The 14,715-nt window shown below is 44.4% G+C and overlaps 4 protein-coding genes across 4 annotated transcripts; 2 read left to right on the top strand and 2 right to left on the bottom strand.

Moving 5' to 3' along the window:
* Positions 1 to 134: 134 nt before the first annotated feature.
* On the bottom strand, positions 135 to 1,946 carry LOC103982191 (allene oxide synthase 1, chloroplastic). Its single transcript, XM_009399032.3, has one exon. The coding sequence runs from the start codon at positions 1,872 to 1,874 to the stop codon at positions 312 to 314; it is 1,563 nt and encodes a 520-aa protein (XP_009397307.2). The 5' UTR covers positions 1,875 to 1,946; the 3' UTR covers positions 135 to 311.
* Positions 1,947 to 7,869: 5,923 nt separating this feature from the next.
* Positions 7,870 to 8,742, top strand: LOC135609281 (uncharacterized). Its single transcript, XM_065102388.1, has one exon. It carries the CDS (start codon positions 7,965 to 7,967, stop codon positions 8,403 to 8,405), a length of 441 nt encoding a protein of 146 aa, XP_064958460.1. The 5' UTR covers positions 7,870 to 7,964; the 3' UTR covers positions 8,406 to 8,742.
* Positions 8,743 to 10,231: 1,489 nt separating this feature from the next.
* LOC103983300 (uncharacterized) lies at positions 10,232 to 11,151 on the top strand. Its single transcript, XM_018825229.2, has one exon. It carries the CDS (start codon positions 10,321 to 10,323, stop codon positions 10,807 to 10,809), a length of 489 nt encoding a protein of 162 aa, XP_018680774.2. The 5' UTR covers positions 10,232 to 10,320; the 3' UTR covers positions 10,810 to 11,151.
* A 580-nt stretch (positions 11,152 to 11,731) lies between these two features.
* Positions 11,732 to 14,461, bottom strand: LOC135611311 (plastid division protein PDV2-like). The gene is made up of 2 exons (XM_065106979.1): positions 14,093 to 14,461; positions 11,732 to 12,532 (listed from the first exon to the last, which is right to left on the bottom strand). The coding sequence occupies exons 1-2, from the start codon at positions 14,288 to 14,290 to the stop codon at positions 11,891 to 11,893; spliced, it is 840 nt and encodes a 279-aa protein (XP_064963051.1). The 5' UTR covers positions 14,291 to 14,461; the 3' UTR covers positions 11,732 to 11,890.
* Positions 14,462 to 14,715: the final 254 nt, after the last annotated feature.

Raw genomic sequence — 14,715 nt, 5'->3', positions numbered from 1 at the left:
CCTTTGTGTATATATATATATATATAATTTCACTTAATCAATTTAATACGAGGTTTCCAACACCAATACTACTACTACTACTACTACTATTATTATTATTATTATTATTATTATTATTATTGGCGGCAGTCTCGTTTGGTGAGGAAATAAAGAACACGTTTAATATTGTAGTACAGATCAACGAAGCTTTTCTCACGTGGATACGGGACCCACCACGAGTCTCCCATGCTTTGAAAAAAACCCTCGATCAGGATCAGAAATCACAGAATCGCCATCCCATGGCGTTCGTTCCTCCAACGGCGTCGGTGGCCTCAGAAGGTGGCCTTCTTCAGCGACGTGAGCTTGACGGAGGAGCCGAGCGCGGACGCGCCTACCTCCACCTCGAAGGAGTCGTAACGCAGGAAGAGCTCGACGAGTAGCAGACGCGCCATCAGCACCACGAAGTCCTTCCCGGCGCACTGCTTGTTCTCCGTCGACGGTGACTCCGTTTCGGGCCCGTTGGACCACACCACGTAGCGCAGCAGCGACGCCCCCTCTGCCCCCAGGAAGCGGTCCGCCACGAACTCCTGTGGTCGGTCGAACACCCGCGCGTCCTTGGTGGCGAACGGCTGGTACCCGAACAGCATCTCCCCGGCGCGCACCTCGAACGCCGCGTCGTGGCTCGTCACCACCATGTCCCGCTTCGCCCGCCCGTACTGCATCGGCACCGGCGGCTCGATCCGAAGCGCCTCGTACGCCGCCGACGCTGTCAGCGGCATCGCCTCGATGGCCCGCATGGTCACCTCGCCGCCCCCGACGTCCCGCACCGCCGCCCGTACCTCCTGCGCCAATCGTCCGTGGAGCTGAGCCCCGGCGCGGCCGACCAACTTGACCAGCCCCGGGAACAGGATCTTCATCCCGCCGAAGGTGTTGAAGCAGGTGGCGAAGAGGATGTTGTGGACCGCCTCCTCCCTCGAGATCCCCATCCGTTCCGCCTCGTCGAGCACCGGCCCGGCGGATTCCCGGAAGAAGGACACGAGCCGATCGTAGTCACCCCGGATGAGCGCCGGCGGGAGGCGGAAGGAGTGGAGGAACAGGTCCTCGAGGTAGGAGGGGAGGCCGAGGGTGAGGAGGGGGCCGAGCTGGAACAGCACCCACTTGGTGATGAGCCCCGGCCCGTCGAGGCCGAGCTCGGTGTCCTTGGGGTCGCGCTCGAAGAAAGCCCGCGCGAGGAAGTCGAAGGAGGCGCGGTCGTTGGCGTCGCCGAAGTCGGCCTTGCCCTTGGCGGCTATCTCCGCCTCCATGGTCTCGAACAGGGTGCCGAAGGTGCGGCGAAACTCGGGGATGACGGCCTGGCGGCGGTGGGAGAGGAGAAAGAAGAGGAGGCGCTTGAGGGGGGCGTGGTTGGGCTCCGAGGGGTCGAGGTAGGAGAGCACACGGAAGCCGCCGGTGAGCTCGGTGGAGGGCATGAAGGTGCCGGTGAAGACGTCGCGCTTCTCGACAAGGGAGGTATCGAAGAGCACCGGGAAGCTGGCGGCGTCGAGGAGGACGATGACGCGGGGGTCAGAGGCCAGGAAGGGGCCGGGGGGCATGTTGGCGCGGAAGACGGTGGAATCGTAGCGGCGCACGCGGGTCTTGAAGAACTCGTCCCCCCCCTCCCAATAGAAGTAGGCGAGCCGGTCCTGGAGCGGCCCGATGAAGGGGAGGCCGTAGTCGCCGGGGATCTTCCGCAGCGGCAGCTTGGACGACGGCGACGCAGACGAAGAGGAAGACGGCGTGGCGGTGACGGGGCTCTCCGAGACGGATGCCCTGATGGAGGCCGTGCGGCGGCGGCGGCGGTGGGAGCGAAACTGCAGAGGTGACGGGGTCGAGAAGGCCAGAGATGCCGTGGCCATCGTCGTTTACTGTTGCTGATGCGAAGCAAGAGGAGTAGGAAGAGAGACGAAGGGAGTCGTCGACGACGGAGGCAGAGGAGGGAGTCAATTTATAGACGCAGAAGGGGTCATTATAATAGTATTATTAATAAATAATCTATTAAACTAAGAAATAAAAGAGAGAGAGAGAGAGAGAAATAATAATAAGCAAAAAAATAAAATCACCAAAAGCAGGCGGCGACGGGGAAGTGAGAAGGAAATGGGAAATGGTCGGAGCCACGAGTTAGTGTGGCGGGCGCATGCCGGTGTGCCACGTCAATAGTCAACGATATCGAAGGATGGAAACGCGAAGTGTACAGCGGTCAAATAGACACGTGGAGTCGAATCCATTGGTCAAAAAAATAAAAAACAAACTCTCTCTCTCTCTCTCTTTGTGTCCATTTTTTTATGCTTTATTTTCTTTGATAAAAGGTTACAATAATCTGGAAGCGTACACGTGGGCTTTGAAGGGGGGACGGGGGTTCTCACGCGAGAGGGAGATTTTGGGATTGGAATCGTGATCCCCGCACCCCACCGTCCAACACCCACGTGCTATGTGGTGTCCGTACTAAAAAAAAATCTTTCTCCATTAGTACATAATTCAATTAATAAATTCAAGTATTTTAGGATTAAAGATGAGAAGATATTTTAGTATTGTAGAAAAAGGAAAATAGGTACTCGAGTCGGACTTGAATTGGATTGGGGTTGGGGTTGGGGTTGGGGTTGGGGTTGGGGTGGGCACCGACACAGTGGGGTCTGAGTCCTTCTCGGGAGGCCATGCGACGAGCAGCTGCAAGCTGGAGTTTGGCGTTTGGCGCATCAAATTATTCCGGCGAGTTTGGCTCGACTCGGAGGACAGAAATGACTGCACAACTGCTCGTCGTCTTCGGCTTCTCTCTCTATCCATCGATCTCTCTCGCTGTGGCCGATGGATGATGACCATGAGAGGAAGGAGAAAGAAACGAAGAGACCCCGGCGGGGAAAGGGTGGGGGTTGAAAGTTCTTTGGCAGGAACACTTCAATGGCTCTCTCTCTCTCTCTCTCTCTCTCTCTCTCTCTCTCTGGCCGGTTGATGTTGACCACGTGAGAGACGAAGAACACGCGGGGGAGGGGAAAGTTGTTTGGCGGCTGAAACATTTCTGTGGTGCTCGGTGGAAATGATGTATGCAAAGATGGGAACGGCCTAAATCACGCGAGCAAATTTAGATGCGGTTGTCTCACCCCGCGTATCTATCAACCTATCTCACTTGGATTCCGTCAAATGGGGTGGTCAATGTTTCACGTGGTCATTTCTTCCTTGATATTTTTATATAATACGCATTTATATCGGTTTCATCCTAAGAGATAATGTGGTTGCGAAAAGGCATTTGGAAGTGTGTGTTTGTTTTTTTTCGCGTATTTATTTACTCCTTAACATTAAATTTTTAATGTGATATATATATATATATATCATATTTATAGTTTAACTAAAAAAATTAAATTCTCTTAACTTAACTATTTACGTATATTAATGTATTTGAACTCCACTCTAACTTTATAAACTAATTAATTTGACTTTTTTACTTCCAATATAAGACTTTTCTTTTCCACAATCTATTTTTAGTTCTCCGTGATAAGAATGACTTGACAATAGACGAGTGCTTCTCACGTCCATTAAGCCTTTTTTTTTTTCGACCATCATCTTTTGCTTGGGCCTCACTTGTATATACCACCTATAATTTAATTATTATATTTTCATATCATAAGTCAGGTTATAATTATGTGAGGATTTAATTAGTCTTATCGATGAAATCAATTAATGAGAATCGGATGCAAGAGAATCGGATCTTATGCAGGAAAAAAATATAATGTCCAAAATTGAATGTCAAGTCGGAGGATTAGTCGGTGTGTCAAAGATTAAATTTCGTGGTATAAGTTTAGGTATCATGGTAGAAGAATCAAGCATTATGTCAAAACATCAAATGTTATGAAAAAGTCAACATGTTGATAGTTCAAATGATATACCGAAAAAAGAAACGATTTGTCGGAGGTTCGAATAAAGTGCCAGAAGATCAGACAACATGCCAGAATGTTGTACAACATGTTGAAAGCTTCGTAATTATGTATGATATGTGGTTGGATTATTGAAGTCTTTATCAAAGTCTTTTTAGGTTAAATTAAGTTTATATTGAGTCAAAATTATGCCAACTTATCAAAAAAACTCATTAGGCTTGAATCAGGGATAATTTGGGTCTATTAGAAGGCCAAATCGATAGACTAAACTAAGCCTAGGCGGTAGTATCGTTGGGTCCAAGTGGTAGTACCACCTAAGTCAATTGAAAAGCATTATTTGTGTTTTTTCAATATTTTCGGTAATAGTATCATATCGCCTATGCCTATGATAGTATCGCTATTACCCAAAATTTTGGAGATTTAAAATTTTGACTTTATATTTAAAACTTTTTAAAGCATATAAATATCTCACTTGTGCTTGGTTGAGGAGCACCTATTCTTGAGCACAAGTGTCGTAAAGTATTATTTTAAGTATAATTTGAGTCTCCTTGGTTGGTTACAATTCTAAATTATAAGAAGTGAGAGATTTTATTGAAAAAGTAAGTGTGAAAGCTTATCTTCTCGTCCTAAAAAAAAAAGAAAGTTGTAACAATGGTAGTTGATCTTTGCCCATTAGAAAGAACATCAATAGTGAAAGTCAATGACCTCAAGAGAAGTGGAATTTGAAATAAACGTAGGTCAAGAAGATTGAATCACTATATATTTGTTTACCTCCCCCATAGTGCTTTTAAGATCCTAACAAAAATAGTATTCTATGTGATCGATTTTCCATAAAGCATCTAATGAAATAATTAGTAGATTAACTTGATCAATTGAGTTATCATTGATTTTTTTGTTATACATATGGTTAAATTATAGTTATATTTTGATTGATATTACACATTGATAATTGTTGAATTTTAAAACCTGAAATTTGAATCTTAATTTAATATTAATTTTTTAGCTTTAATAATATAATTATAATATCGATAATATCAAATTTCTTTTGACTTGAATTCAGGATATGCATTTTAAAAAGTATATGATCATTTGATAAGTTTATCGTAACCTTTCAAAATGGCATATAGATAAAGGAAGCTTGATTGAAACTTAGTCATTAATTTATTATCATCATAACAAAGGGAAAGATTATTGAATCTCATATTTTGATGATTAAATCAATTGATTAATTTATAGACTAATATACTTTTGAGATAAGTGATGCAGAAAATACTTCGATCTTGAACTCGAACCATCAATTAGTAAATTGTCAAAGTAGGAGAATTGGACATTATACTGACAAAAGTATCATATCAAAAATTGGATGTCGAGCTAGAGGATTGTTCAATATGCAAAAGATTGGACTTCGTGATATAAGTTTAAGAATCGTGTTGGAAGGATTGAATATTATGTTAAAAGATCAAATGTCGTGAGAAAATTGACATGCCGATAAATCGGGTGATATACCGAAGAAAATGATAATTTGTTGAAAGATTGAACGACATGCCGAAATGGTATACAATATGTTGAAAGCTTCATAATTATGCTAGATATGTAATTAGATTGTTAAAATATTGATCAAGGTCTTTCTATGTCAAATTGAGTTAGTATTGAGTCAAACCATGCCAACTTGTCAAGAAACTTATTGGGCTTTAACCAAGGCTGAATTGGCCCTATTAGAAGGTCAAATTATTGGCCTTAATTTAGGCCTAAGTTGTGATACCATAAGACCCAAGTGGTAATATAACTTGAGTCAGGTGAAAAAGTATTGTTTGTGCTTTTTCGACATTTCAATACTACTACTGCCCATGCCAATGATAGCACCACCCACGGGTAGTACTAATTAGGTTGGTGGTAGTACCACTAGAGCTAAGATTTATGGCTCCATTATGATGGTAGTATTGTCCGGTGTTGATAGTAGTTATTACCAGTACCATAAAAGTTTTGGGATTTGAATTTTTTACTCAATTGTTGAAGTCTTTTGGGACTTATAAATACCCTATGCTTGATTGATGAAGAACTTATTTTTTTATACAAAATTATCGTAAACTCTTATTTTGAGTATAGTTTGAGTCTCATTGTCCTCTTAAGTTTAGTTAAAATTCTAAGTTATAGGAGGTAAGAGATCATTTATAAAAAGAGTATGAAAAGTTATCTTCTCAACCTTAAAAAGAAGAAAGTTGTGACAAAGATAGTTGATCTTCGCCCATTGGAAAGAAAATCAAGAGTGAAAGTTAGTAACCTCGAGGGAAGAGAAATCAGAAATTGACGTAAGTTGAGAAAACTAAATCACTATAAATCAATTTACCTCTAATTGCTTATATTTTACTTATGATTTAATTTTATTCTCTTAGTTATAACTTTAACTTAGATCAATCGATTTTTTGATATGTGTTGATTTATCGATCGAGCTTTAAAATTAGTTAAAAATATTGTTACACTAATTCACCTCTCTCCCTCACTAAATGCCTTTAAAATCTTAATAAAAATAATACTATATGTGATCGATTTGTCATAATGCATATGATGAGATAATTAGTATATTAATTTGAACAAACGTTTTTCGATATATATTGATTTATTGATTGAATTTTAAAATATTATTGTACTAATTCACCCCTCCCCCTATAGTGTCTTTAAGATCCTAACAAAAATAGCATTTTATGTTATCAATTTGTCGTAATGCATCTAATGAGATAATTCGTAGATTAACTTGATTTGCTTGAACCATCTATGTCCATGTTGATGATAGCATACTTATTTAACACTTATAAACCTATTGAAGTCTTATACATAAGTGTTTGACACTTTTGTTATTGGAACAAGTCGTTGATATTTTCGCCAGCTCAATATGGTTCAAGATATTATTCAAGATGATAGTATACTAATATGCATAGTATTATTCAAGATATTTTTGAAGTAAAAATGTTGAGCTCATAAGGTGTCACTTGTGCAAAAATCAAGGTTGGAAGAGGTTTTTGGACCCGGTCCTTTCGATTTCAAAGTTAATAACCCTAGATATTTGAGTGTGGACACGAGTGATCAAAAAGATGATCCCTTTTATTGTGTTAAAAATAAGCATATATACTTAATCATAAATGGATAAAATATTTTATGAAATATTTTATGAGAATACAATCTCTAATCACCTCTAATAGACTACTCTTGAACCTTTATCTATGTAGACGATAAGAGGGGGACATTCGTGTACGTGAGTAGACAGATATATAGTGACTTATATTTTATTTTTACCCTAGGCATCATATGAGAATTATATATCAGATAATAATTGATTGATGGTGCACTCCATATCAACACTAATCACGTCGATTATGCAGAGTTTTGTGAGAACGCAAAAATTTTCATGTGTGCTTACGACGATGATGATCGACTTGAACTTGATTCCGATTGGAACTGGACCCGAAACAGCAGGCCCAATACATAAGAGTTAAGATGGACCGCGAGCCCACACCTGGTTTGTCACCTGCACTCCCCAGGAGAATTCGCCATCCCCCATTGGCCAAACCAACAGGAACTTCGAGATCGAGTACGAAGAAGGGATGACGAGCTATGTCGCGGTGTCACCGGGCGCACGTAGGATCCCCGATACTTCGTGTCGCGACAAAGAGCAGAAGCGGCGGTGGGTGGGGGGACAGCGGAGTCGATGATTTAAAATCAAGCAATCATGCGGCGACCTCAGAAGCCACGTGGTGCATTCACCTCCCTCTGATGCTTTGTCTCGGGTATACCGATCCAAGCGCGGCATCGAGAATCTTGCTGTCGGTTAATTGACTAAATTGACCTCAAACGTGAATGAGATCTCCTATTTTTGAGGGTACTTTTGACAATCCACAATCGACAAGCTCAATTCCGCATACCAACGTGCGACCCACAGGCTGTCATCAGATCGCTACACGACAAAGTGGTAGCCGGCGACACGCCCCGCTCTCCGTATACTTAAACTCGCCTCCCCCATAGGCCATCGTGTCATCTCCAATAGAACGAAAGAGACCGGCGTTTTGGCACACCACTCGGGCGGCAATGGGGGCGTGCATGTCGAGCGAGGCGGCGGCCGTGGTGGCGGCGTCCGGGACGGCGAAGGTGATCCTCCCCGACGGTGGGCTCCGGGAGTATACGCGGCCCGTGACGGCCTTGCGCGTGCTGGGGAAGGACGCCGCCCGCTTCTTCGTGTGCGACGCGGACGGGATGGAGTTCGAGGGGCTCGTCTCAACGGTGGGCGCGCACGAAGAGCTCCGCCCGGGGCAGCTCTACTTCGTGCTCCCGCGCAAAATGCTAAGCCGCCCGATCCACGCCGAGGAGCTCGCGGCGCTCGCGGTGAAGGCGAGCGCCGCGCTGGTGGGCGCCGTGACACCGCTGGTGTTCCCTGCGGGGACGGCCGAGGAAGAGAAGGGGCGGAGGACGAGGACGGGAGGTGGCGGAGGGGGCAAGTTTGCGCCGGATCTGAGCGTCATTCCCGAATAGATGCAGAGGAGATCGAGGCGGCGAAGTCCTCGTGGCTGTTTGGCGGCTGGTTTGCGCGCCGGCATCGGACCAGGGGCAACGATCTGTACCGTAGGAGTGATCGTTCGATGACATCGTGATTCGTGACACGAAGATGGACGGACGCTTTTCTGGTGCGTGACAGTGCAAATCAGATCGGAGGGTGATGGCCGTACAAAATGGCGTCAATGAGGTCCAAAACATAGAAGCCGTCCCGTAATTCTAGCTGTAATCCTCCGAATAACTTTGGAGAGATGTGTAGATATAAAGGCAATTTGTATCAGATCAACAATGGAAAAAGGAATTTTTTTTGGTTGTATAAATGTTGAATCGTATCACAAAACAAGTTTTCGACTATTGAACCAGACTTGAATTGCATATCAACATGAGTGATCATTATATCAACTTGTGAATGACAACGAACGAGAACTTGAACTAAATTAAACGGTCTATGTTGGAAGTATTAAATGTAAGAGACACAAGAGAGTGTTAAATGTTATAGACTTTATAAGAGATGAATGATGCAAATAACCAATACGTATCTAATCAAGCGTGTCACTTTGCTCGTTGTTTATGGCCGATGATTCCTTTATGAGAGCTAACGGCAATGCACTTTGCCGAACATAAATCGATTAAAGGGTGGCTGTTGTTCCTTTATTTAAAGGAGCCGATGGTCGACGTCAAAAGCAAAAGGAATCATTTTTCCTTACGGAGGCTGAAGCATAAAAACAAAAGGAATAATATATTCCCGTCTTTTTCTTTCGGCATCTCGTCTTGTAAAACACGTGCCACTTTTCAAGCGCCCCCCACTCCCCCACCCACCGCATGCCTCTCTCATGGGTCCCACATCCTCGTTCATCCCCCCCCCCCCCCCCCCCCCATTCCTAATCGGCGTCTCTCAAAAACAGCGCACCTGAAAATATTCGTGATATCCACCGTATTTTACACTTCCTAGTCCTAAATTGAACTGTTACACAATAATGCTTCGTCTCCTTATTTCTCTTACTGTGACATTTATGCTGGTGAAGAAAGATAGGATTCGACTTGTCACATGAAAAACCTCTTATGTTTCTTCATATAATATTTAATATAATAATGTCAACTTGTGTTGCCATTATTGTGTCGTACCCGTGGGTGTAGGCTGCGGGTACGACACTAGCGTCATAAAAAAAGTGATGATGGGGTCGGTCGGTCCCGGGACAGGGGAGTCACTTAAATCCAACTAATTCCGCGGAGCATTAGACACCACGTGTTCCATCCCACTCTCCCACCCTACACTGCCTCCGCCTCCGCCCTCCCGAGGCAGTAGTCCTGTCCAGGGCGTGCTCCCCGAGGAGACGACGCCCACGTGGCGATAAGCCTATGCCTTCTTACCGCGCCATGCCACCAGCTGTCGCAGGAGATCGCCCGTTGGGTTCAAAGAACGAGTCAATCCTGCCTCGATGCGCCAGCTTACGTCGATGCATATACATTCACTATTCCATCTTCCAATTTAAGATGACTTGCGAGCCGATCAAACGGTCGGATGACCATTGGATGAGATGTACGCTCTCGACGATGCAATGCGACTGGATACGCCATATTTGGTGGGCTACGATAATATCTGCAAGGGCATTCATGTCATTCCGTCCCCGGCCAAGGCCTCCCATGGTAATTTCGTCGAAATCCCTACTGTTACCGTCACACCGCCAGCTGTCCTCATCGAGCCAGGCTGTCGCACTCGCGCTACACGACGAATTGGCAGACGCGTGACGCGTCCTTTTATAAACTCGCGGCATCTCTGTACGTCTCCTCGTATGAACGGAAAAAAGAACGGCGACGGATATCCCGAATAGACAACAAAAGATCGGCGATCAGTTGGTTACCTTAAGAAACCGTCATTGCATCCTCCTCGGCGATGGGGGGTTGCAACTCGTGCTACGCGGCGTCGGTGGTGGTGGATGGGACGGCGAAGGTGGTCCTCCCTGACGGCGGGCTCCGGGAGTACACGCGGCCCGTGACGGCGGCGCACGCGCTGGGGAAGGATGCCGCGTGCTTCTTCGTTTGCGACGCGGACGCGATGGAGTTCGACGCGTTTGTCTCGGCGGTTGGCGCCGAGGAGGAGCTACGCCCGGGACAGCTCTACTTCGTGCTCCCGCGGACGATGCTGAAGTACCCGCTTCGGGCCGAGGACGTCGCGGCGCTGGCGTTGAAGGCGAGCAACGCGTTGATGGGGGCGGCGGGGCGGGGCGCCCCGGGGCCGTTGGTTTTCCCATTGGAACCGGAGGACGCGACCGGCGGTGAACGGCGGGTGCAGGAGGAGAAGGGGAAGAGGAGGATAAGGAGGGGCGGTGGCGGTGGCGGAAGCCGAAAGTTTACGCCGGATCTGAGCGTCATCCCGGAATAGGCGGGAGGGTGGGTTTGGAGTCATCGTGTTGGTTGTTGGAGTCGCGGTGTTGTGCTCCGCGGTGCACGCTGTGCACCGCACATTGGGTTCGTCGGAACGATGTGGACCGTCCGAAGGCGTGCGGGTCGAGATGGACGTTCGAGATTTAGTTGGTGTCGGAGCACGCTCCGGAGGCAACGTTGTTTTCTACCCGAGAACAAAACGACTACATTTCACGGTTTATTTGCACATGGAAGAAGGCCAGAGAAAGTTGTGGAGTCGTCCTTCTCTGAATATTTTTTTATTTTTTTGATTAAAAAAATGCTCATGAAAATTTATTTAACTTTTGTGTCCATTCTTCTAATTTTCTATTGGCAACGAAATATTTTTTCATGTTAAATCTATTATGGAAAATCACTGAAGCTCAAAACTTAATGAGCTTTGTTTATTACATTGAAGTGAAAGACACTGAAGCTCAAAATCAATGGAGAGAGACATCCGAATGGGTTAATATATATTATTATTGTTACATGAAGTGAAAGATCTAATCCAAATATAAATATATATATTATTTAACAAAAATACAAAAAAGACAGTCACAAATCCTACTGATTACATACAATCAATCAATGCCACTTAGCTTAGCTAGATTTGGCTAAGGAATATTATATCCAAGCGACTGATGCTCACAAAAGTCACATTAGACCTTAATCTATTGTAGATCTTAATCTATTGTAATCCATTGTGCACCTACCTGCACATAAAATAATTTGCAAGACCAAACAAACAAAGGACCGACTATTTTGACTATTTTCCTCTTTCTGTAACACTGCCCAACCAAAAATGTTTTTGGATTTTACAAGACAAAAAAAAAAAGCACTACCTACGAGAAAACACATCATAACACTGAAAAACAAATACCAAAAAAAAAGAGTCATGGATGTGTGTCGAACATTGTTCCGTGACAACATCTTACAAAGAAAAAACCAGGGAATATTCACGTCTCTGCCTTATTTGCATTACATACATGATGTCTAAACGACCAAGCTCAAAACATCAAGATCGTGATGCTAAAAACAATTTACAAGTTCAGATAATTGTCTCATCCAAATCCATATCTTATATTTGGACTTGTAACATCTGACTCAAATGGAACCTCAACTCGCTCTTTCACGAAACACCGTACTTTGCCATCTTCGACGACCATAAACTTCTCTTGCGGGCACTGAACCGTGACCTGCCTCCCTCTGGGTGCTTGCCCACCAAACAGCAGGATGCCCTGGGGTCTTTTCTTGAGCACTGGCTGATAACCGGCGAAACTTAGTATAGACATCACACTAACAAATGTTATCGCTGATTTAACAACCAAACCAATGACATGTCTGATTCCATTTGATGACCTGCTGCCCTGGTTCTTATCAGTTGCAGCTGCAGCTCCCTTGCCTTGATGCTTCGTGTTAGCTGTCGGTCCATTGCAAGAGGGTTTACTCTTACTCTTCCACATGCAGTGTGAACTGGCACCAATGTCATCCAATATGAACAAGTCAGGAAGGTGGGTGGGATAGGGGGGCAGGACCAGGCCTTCGGCATGTTCTACTGCTTCGCCGGCAAAAGCTGCAACTTCGTGAATTGCTTCCAGCTCGTCCCCTTTGTACTCCTTGAGTTTGCTGAGCAATATAGTTCGACTATGATCAATCTGGGCTAGAATCGATTCTCTTTCGTACCTTTGTTGATGCTGCAGTGCCTGAGCATATACCAAACAATCTGTCAGATCTGTATCTGATCTAATCAAACAAATCTAGTTCGTTAGGCTTCCTCTCCTCCATTTCAGCTATATGCAAATGCACAAAGCAACTGTTGATTCTCTTTTATGAAACAAAGATCTGACTTTTCTCTAAGAAGCAGTCGATCACCAGTGCCAGCCATACCAAAAAATTTATCTGACAATGGGATCCCATACCACTCCAGATGTTGCTTAAGAAACACATAGTAAATCAGCACAATGCGAATAAATTGGATGATGAAAATTGACAAGAACGAGAAGAAATAAAAGTTCATAACATACTTAAAGAAAGTGGCTCACAGCTCAAGAGTAGCTAATTTGTTTGTCAACTTTACAACGGATAAAACCATTATTTCATTAACAGACAACGAAAAGGAAGCCAACAACTAAAGTTCTATTACTTTGAACTGTTAGGTAATTTCTATCTGTTACAATATAGTTATTCCAATGAATGTAGCACATAAGAAACCACACTATTAAATATCGTTTAAATTAAGACCATAACAAGCATGATCTTGAGTGAGGAACTAAAAGAGGTAATCACATAAAATTGAATTGTATTCCTTTGTTAACATGAATATAGCAATTGCTAGGATGTCCCTCTTAATAATTTGTTCACAGAATTGCCATCAGAGCTCTTTACTTGTTGCTTAGTGGTAAATTGTAATTTACCAATAGAATTTTGTACAACAAAGTTGGAGTGAATGTTTTAAAAGTTGAAATTGATTTGGGGATTGAGATTGGATTGGATCAGGCAAATAATTGATTTGAATCAGTGGATGACAATTTTGATATTAAAAAAAAAAACACAAAGTTAGACAACAAAAAAAAAGAAAAAGAAAAAACAAACTACAAATAGTATGGATGAAGCTATGGCAGTATGCTACTGGTGGAGATGCTGCTGAATTCAATGGGCCGTGGATTTGGTCATGTAAAAGGTAGCTTGAGTATCAAAGTGATGTAGGACAGGTGTGTGGACAGTTCTGCATGAGTTATTGAGGGTATGCGTTAAGCAGTTCTTTGAGGGTCACATGGTAATGTTTGGATTAGAAAGAGTTCCAAGGTAAAAGATGATGGAAAGTGAAGGAATCTGGATGGACTAAAAAGGCAACTTAACTACTATGAGTTTTAGAGCAACGCAAGAGACGGGATTTTATATTACTAATGTGTTTGAAGTGCTCAAGAAAACTTGTGGTATGTCATTCTAAGTCTTGCATGAGCCTCAAACATCGCAAAGATCCAATTTTTATTGGTCGCGGGATCATAAAGCCAAACACATCTCATTCTAAAATCCATCCATGTCCTCAATCCTAAAGAATGGGTTAGCGCGGTGCCCCCTAAATGAGTCGAGAACAATGGGCTCAAACAAAGGGCAGTTCGAGCGATCCCAAATTGCCATCTTTAACTCTTCCATAAGCCTCAATATCGAAGAGATGCGATTAAAAGCCCAATCAAGAAATCCTACCCACCTCCATAAACCTAAACAACATAAACAACAGGGTTATTACGCAAGATTCACACCTGCAAGGCCGCGAGATGTCGTTCCAACGAGTCGAGGGCGTCACGGATACCGACGAGGCTCCCGGCTTCCTCCTCCTCCCCCTCTTCCCCTTGGGTCGCGGCTCGTCCTCCGGCCCGGTTGCCACCGATGCAACCGATGATCTTGGACCGGAGCTCGGATGCTCGCGCCAGCACCAAACCGATCTCTTCTCCCTCCATCGGTCTCTCTATCTCCCTCTGGTCTAAACCGTGGAGGAAGAGGGGTTAGGGTTGAGGAGACGGTGATGAGGGCGTCCCTCACGGCCCGCGATCTCCATCTCCCATTTCTCTCCGCCACATGTTCGTTTGTTTGCCGAGGCTCCGAGTCGTGGGATGCGGACGTGAGTGGGGTCGCCGAGTCCGCTCGCCCCACTGCCAGTCTGATAAGCCTGTTTCCCTCTCCTGGTGTTAACGGGTCGGATCCATTGATATCCATTATCGGATCCGACCACCCAATTTCTATAGCGCCTGTTATAATAAATTTCGAATTTAACGGGTCGGATCCATTGCTATCCATTATCGTGAACAGATGCAGAAAGCAGACATCTAATAACATCAATCAATAGGGTAAATATTTCTGGTGAGAAGATGCAGAAAGCAGACAA

Source organism: Musa acuminata, chromosome BXJ2-4 (assembly GCF_036884655.1).
Source record: "Musa acuminata AAA Group cultivar baxijiao chromosome BXJ2-4, Cavendish_Baxijiao_AAA, whole genome shotgun sequence".
NCBI lineage: Eukaryota > Viridiplantae > Streptophyta > Magnoliopsida > Zingiberales > Musaceae > Musa > Musa acuminata.
Note: the sequence above shows the minus strand (reverse complement) of the source record. Positions and strands in the feature narration are given on the sequence as shown.

Coding starts and splice junctions, on each gene's coding strand:
- LOC103983300 (XM_018825229.2), top strand. CDS start 10,321: ATGGGGGGTTGCAACTCGTGCTACGCGGCGTCGGTGGTGGTGGATGGG.
- LOC135611311 (XM_065106979.1), bottom strand. CDS start 14,290: ATGGAGGGAGAAGAGATCGGTTTGGTGCTGGCGCGAGCATCCGAGCTC. Junction 12,533..14,092: donor GACATCTCGCGGCCTTGCAG/GTGTGAATCTTG, acceptor GTATATGCTCAG/GCACTGCAGCATCAACAAAG.
- LOC135609281 (XM_065102388.1), top strand. CDS start 7,965: ATGGGGGCGTGCATGTCGAGCGAGGCGGCGGCCGTGGTGGCGGCGTCC.
- LOC103982191 (XM_009399032.3), bottom strand. CDS start 1,874: ATGGCCACGGCATCTCTGGCCTTCTCGACCCCGTCACCTCTGCAGTTT.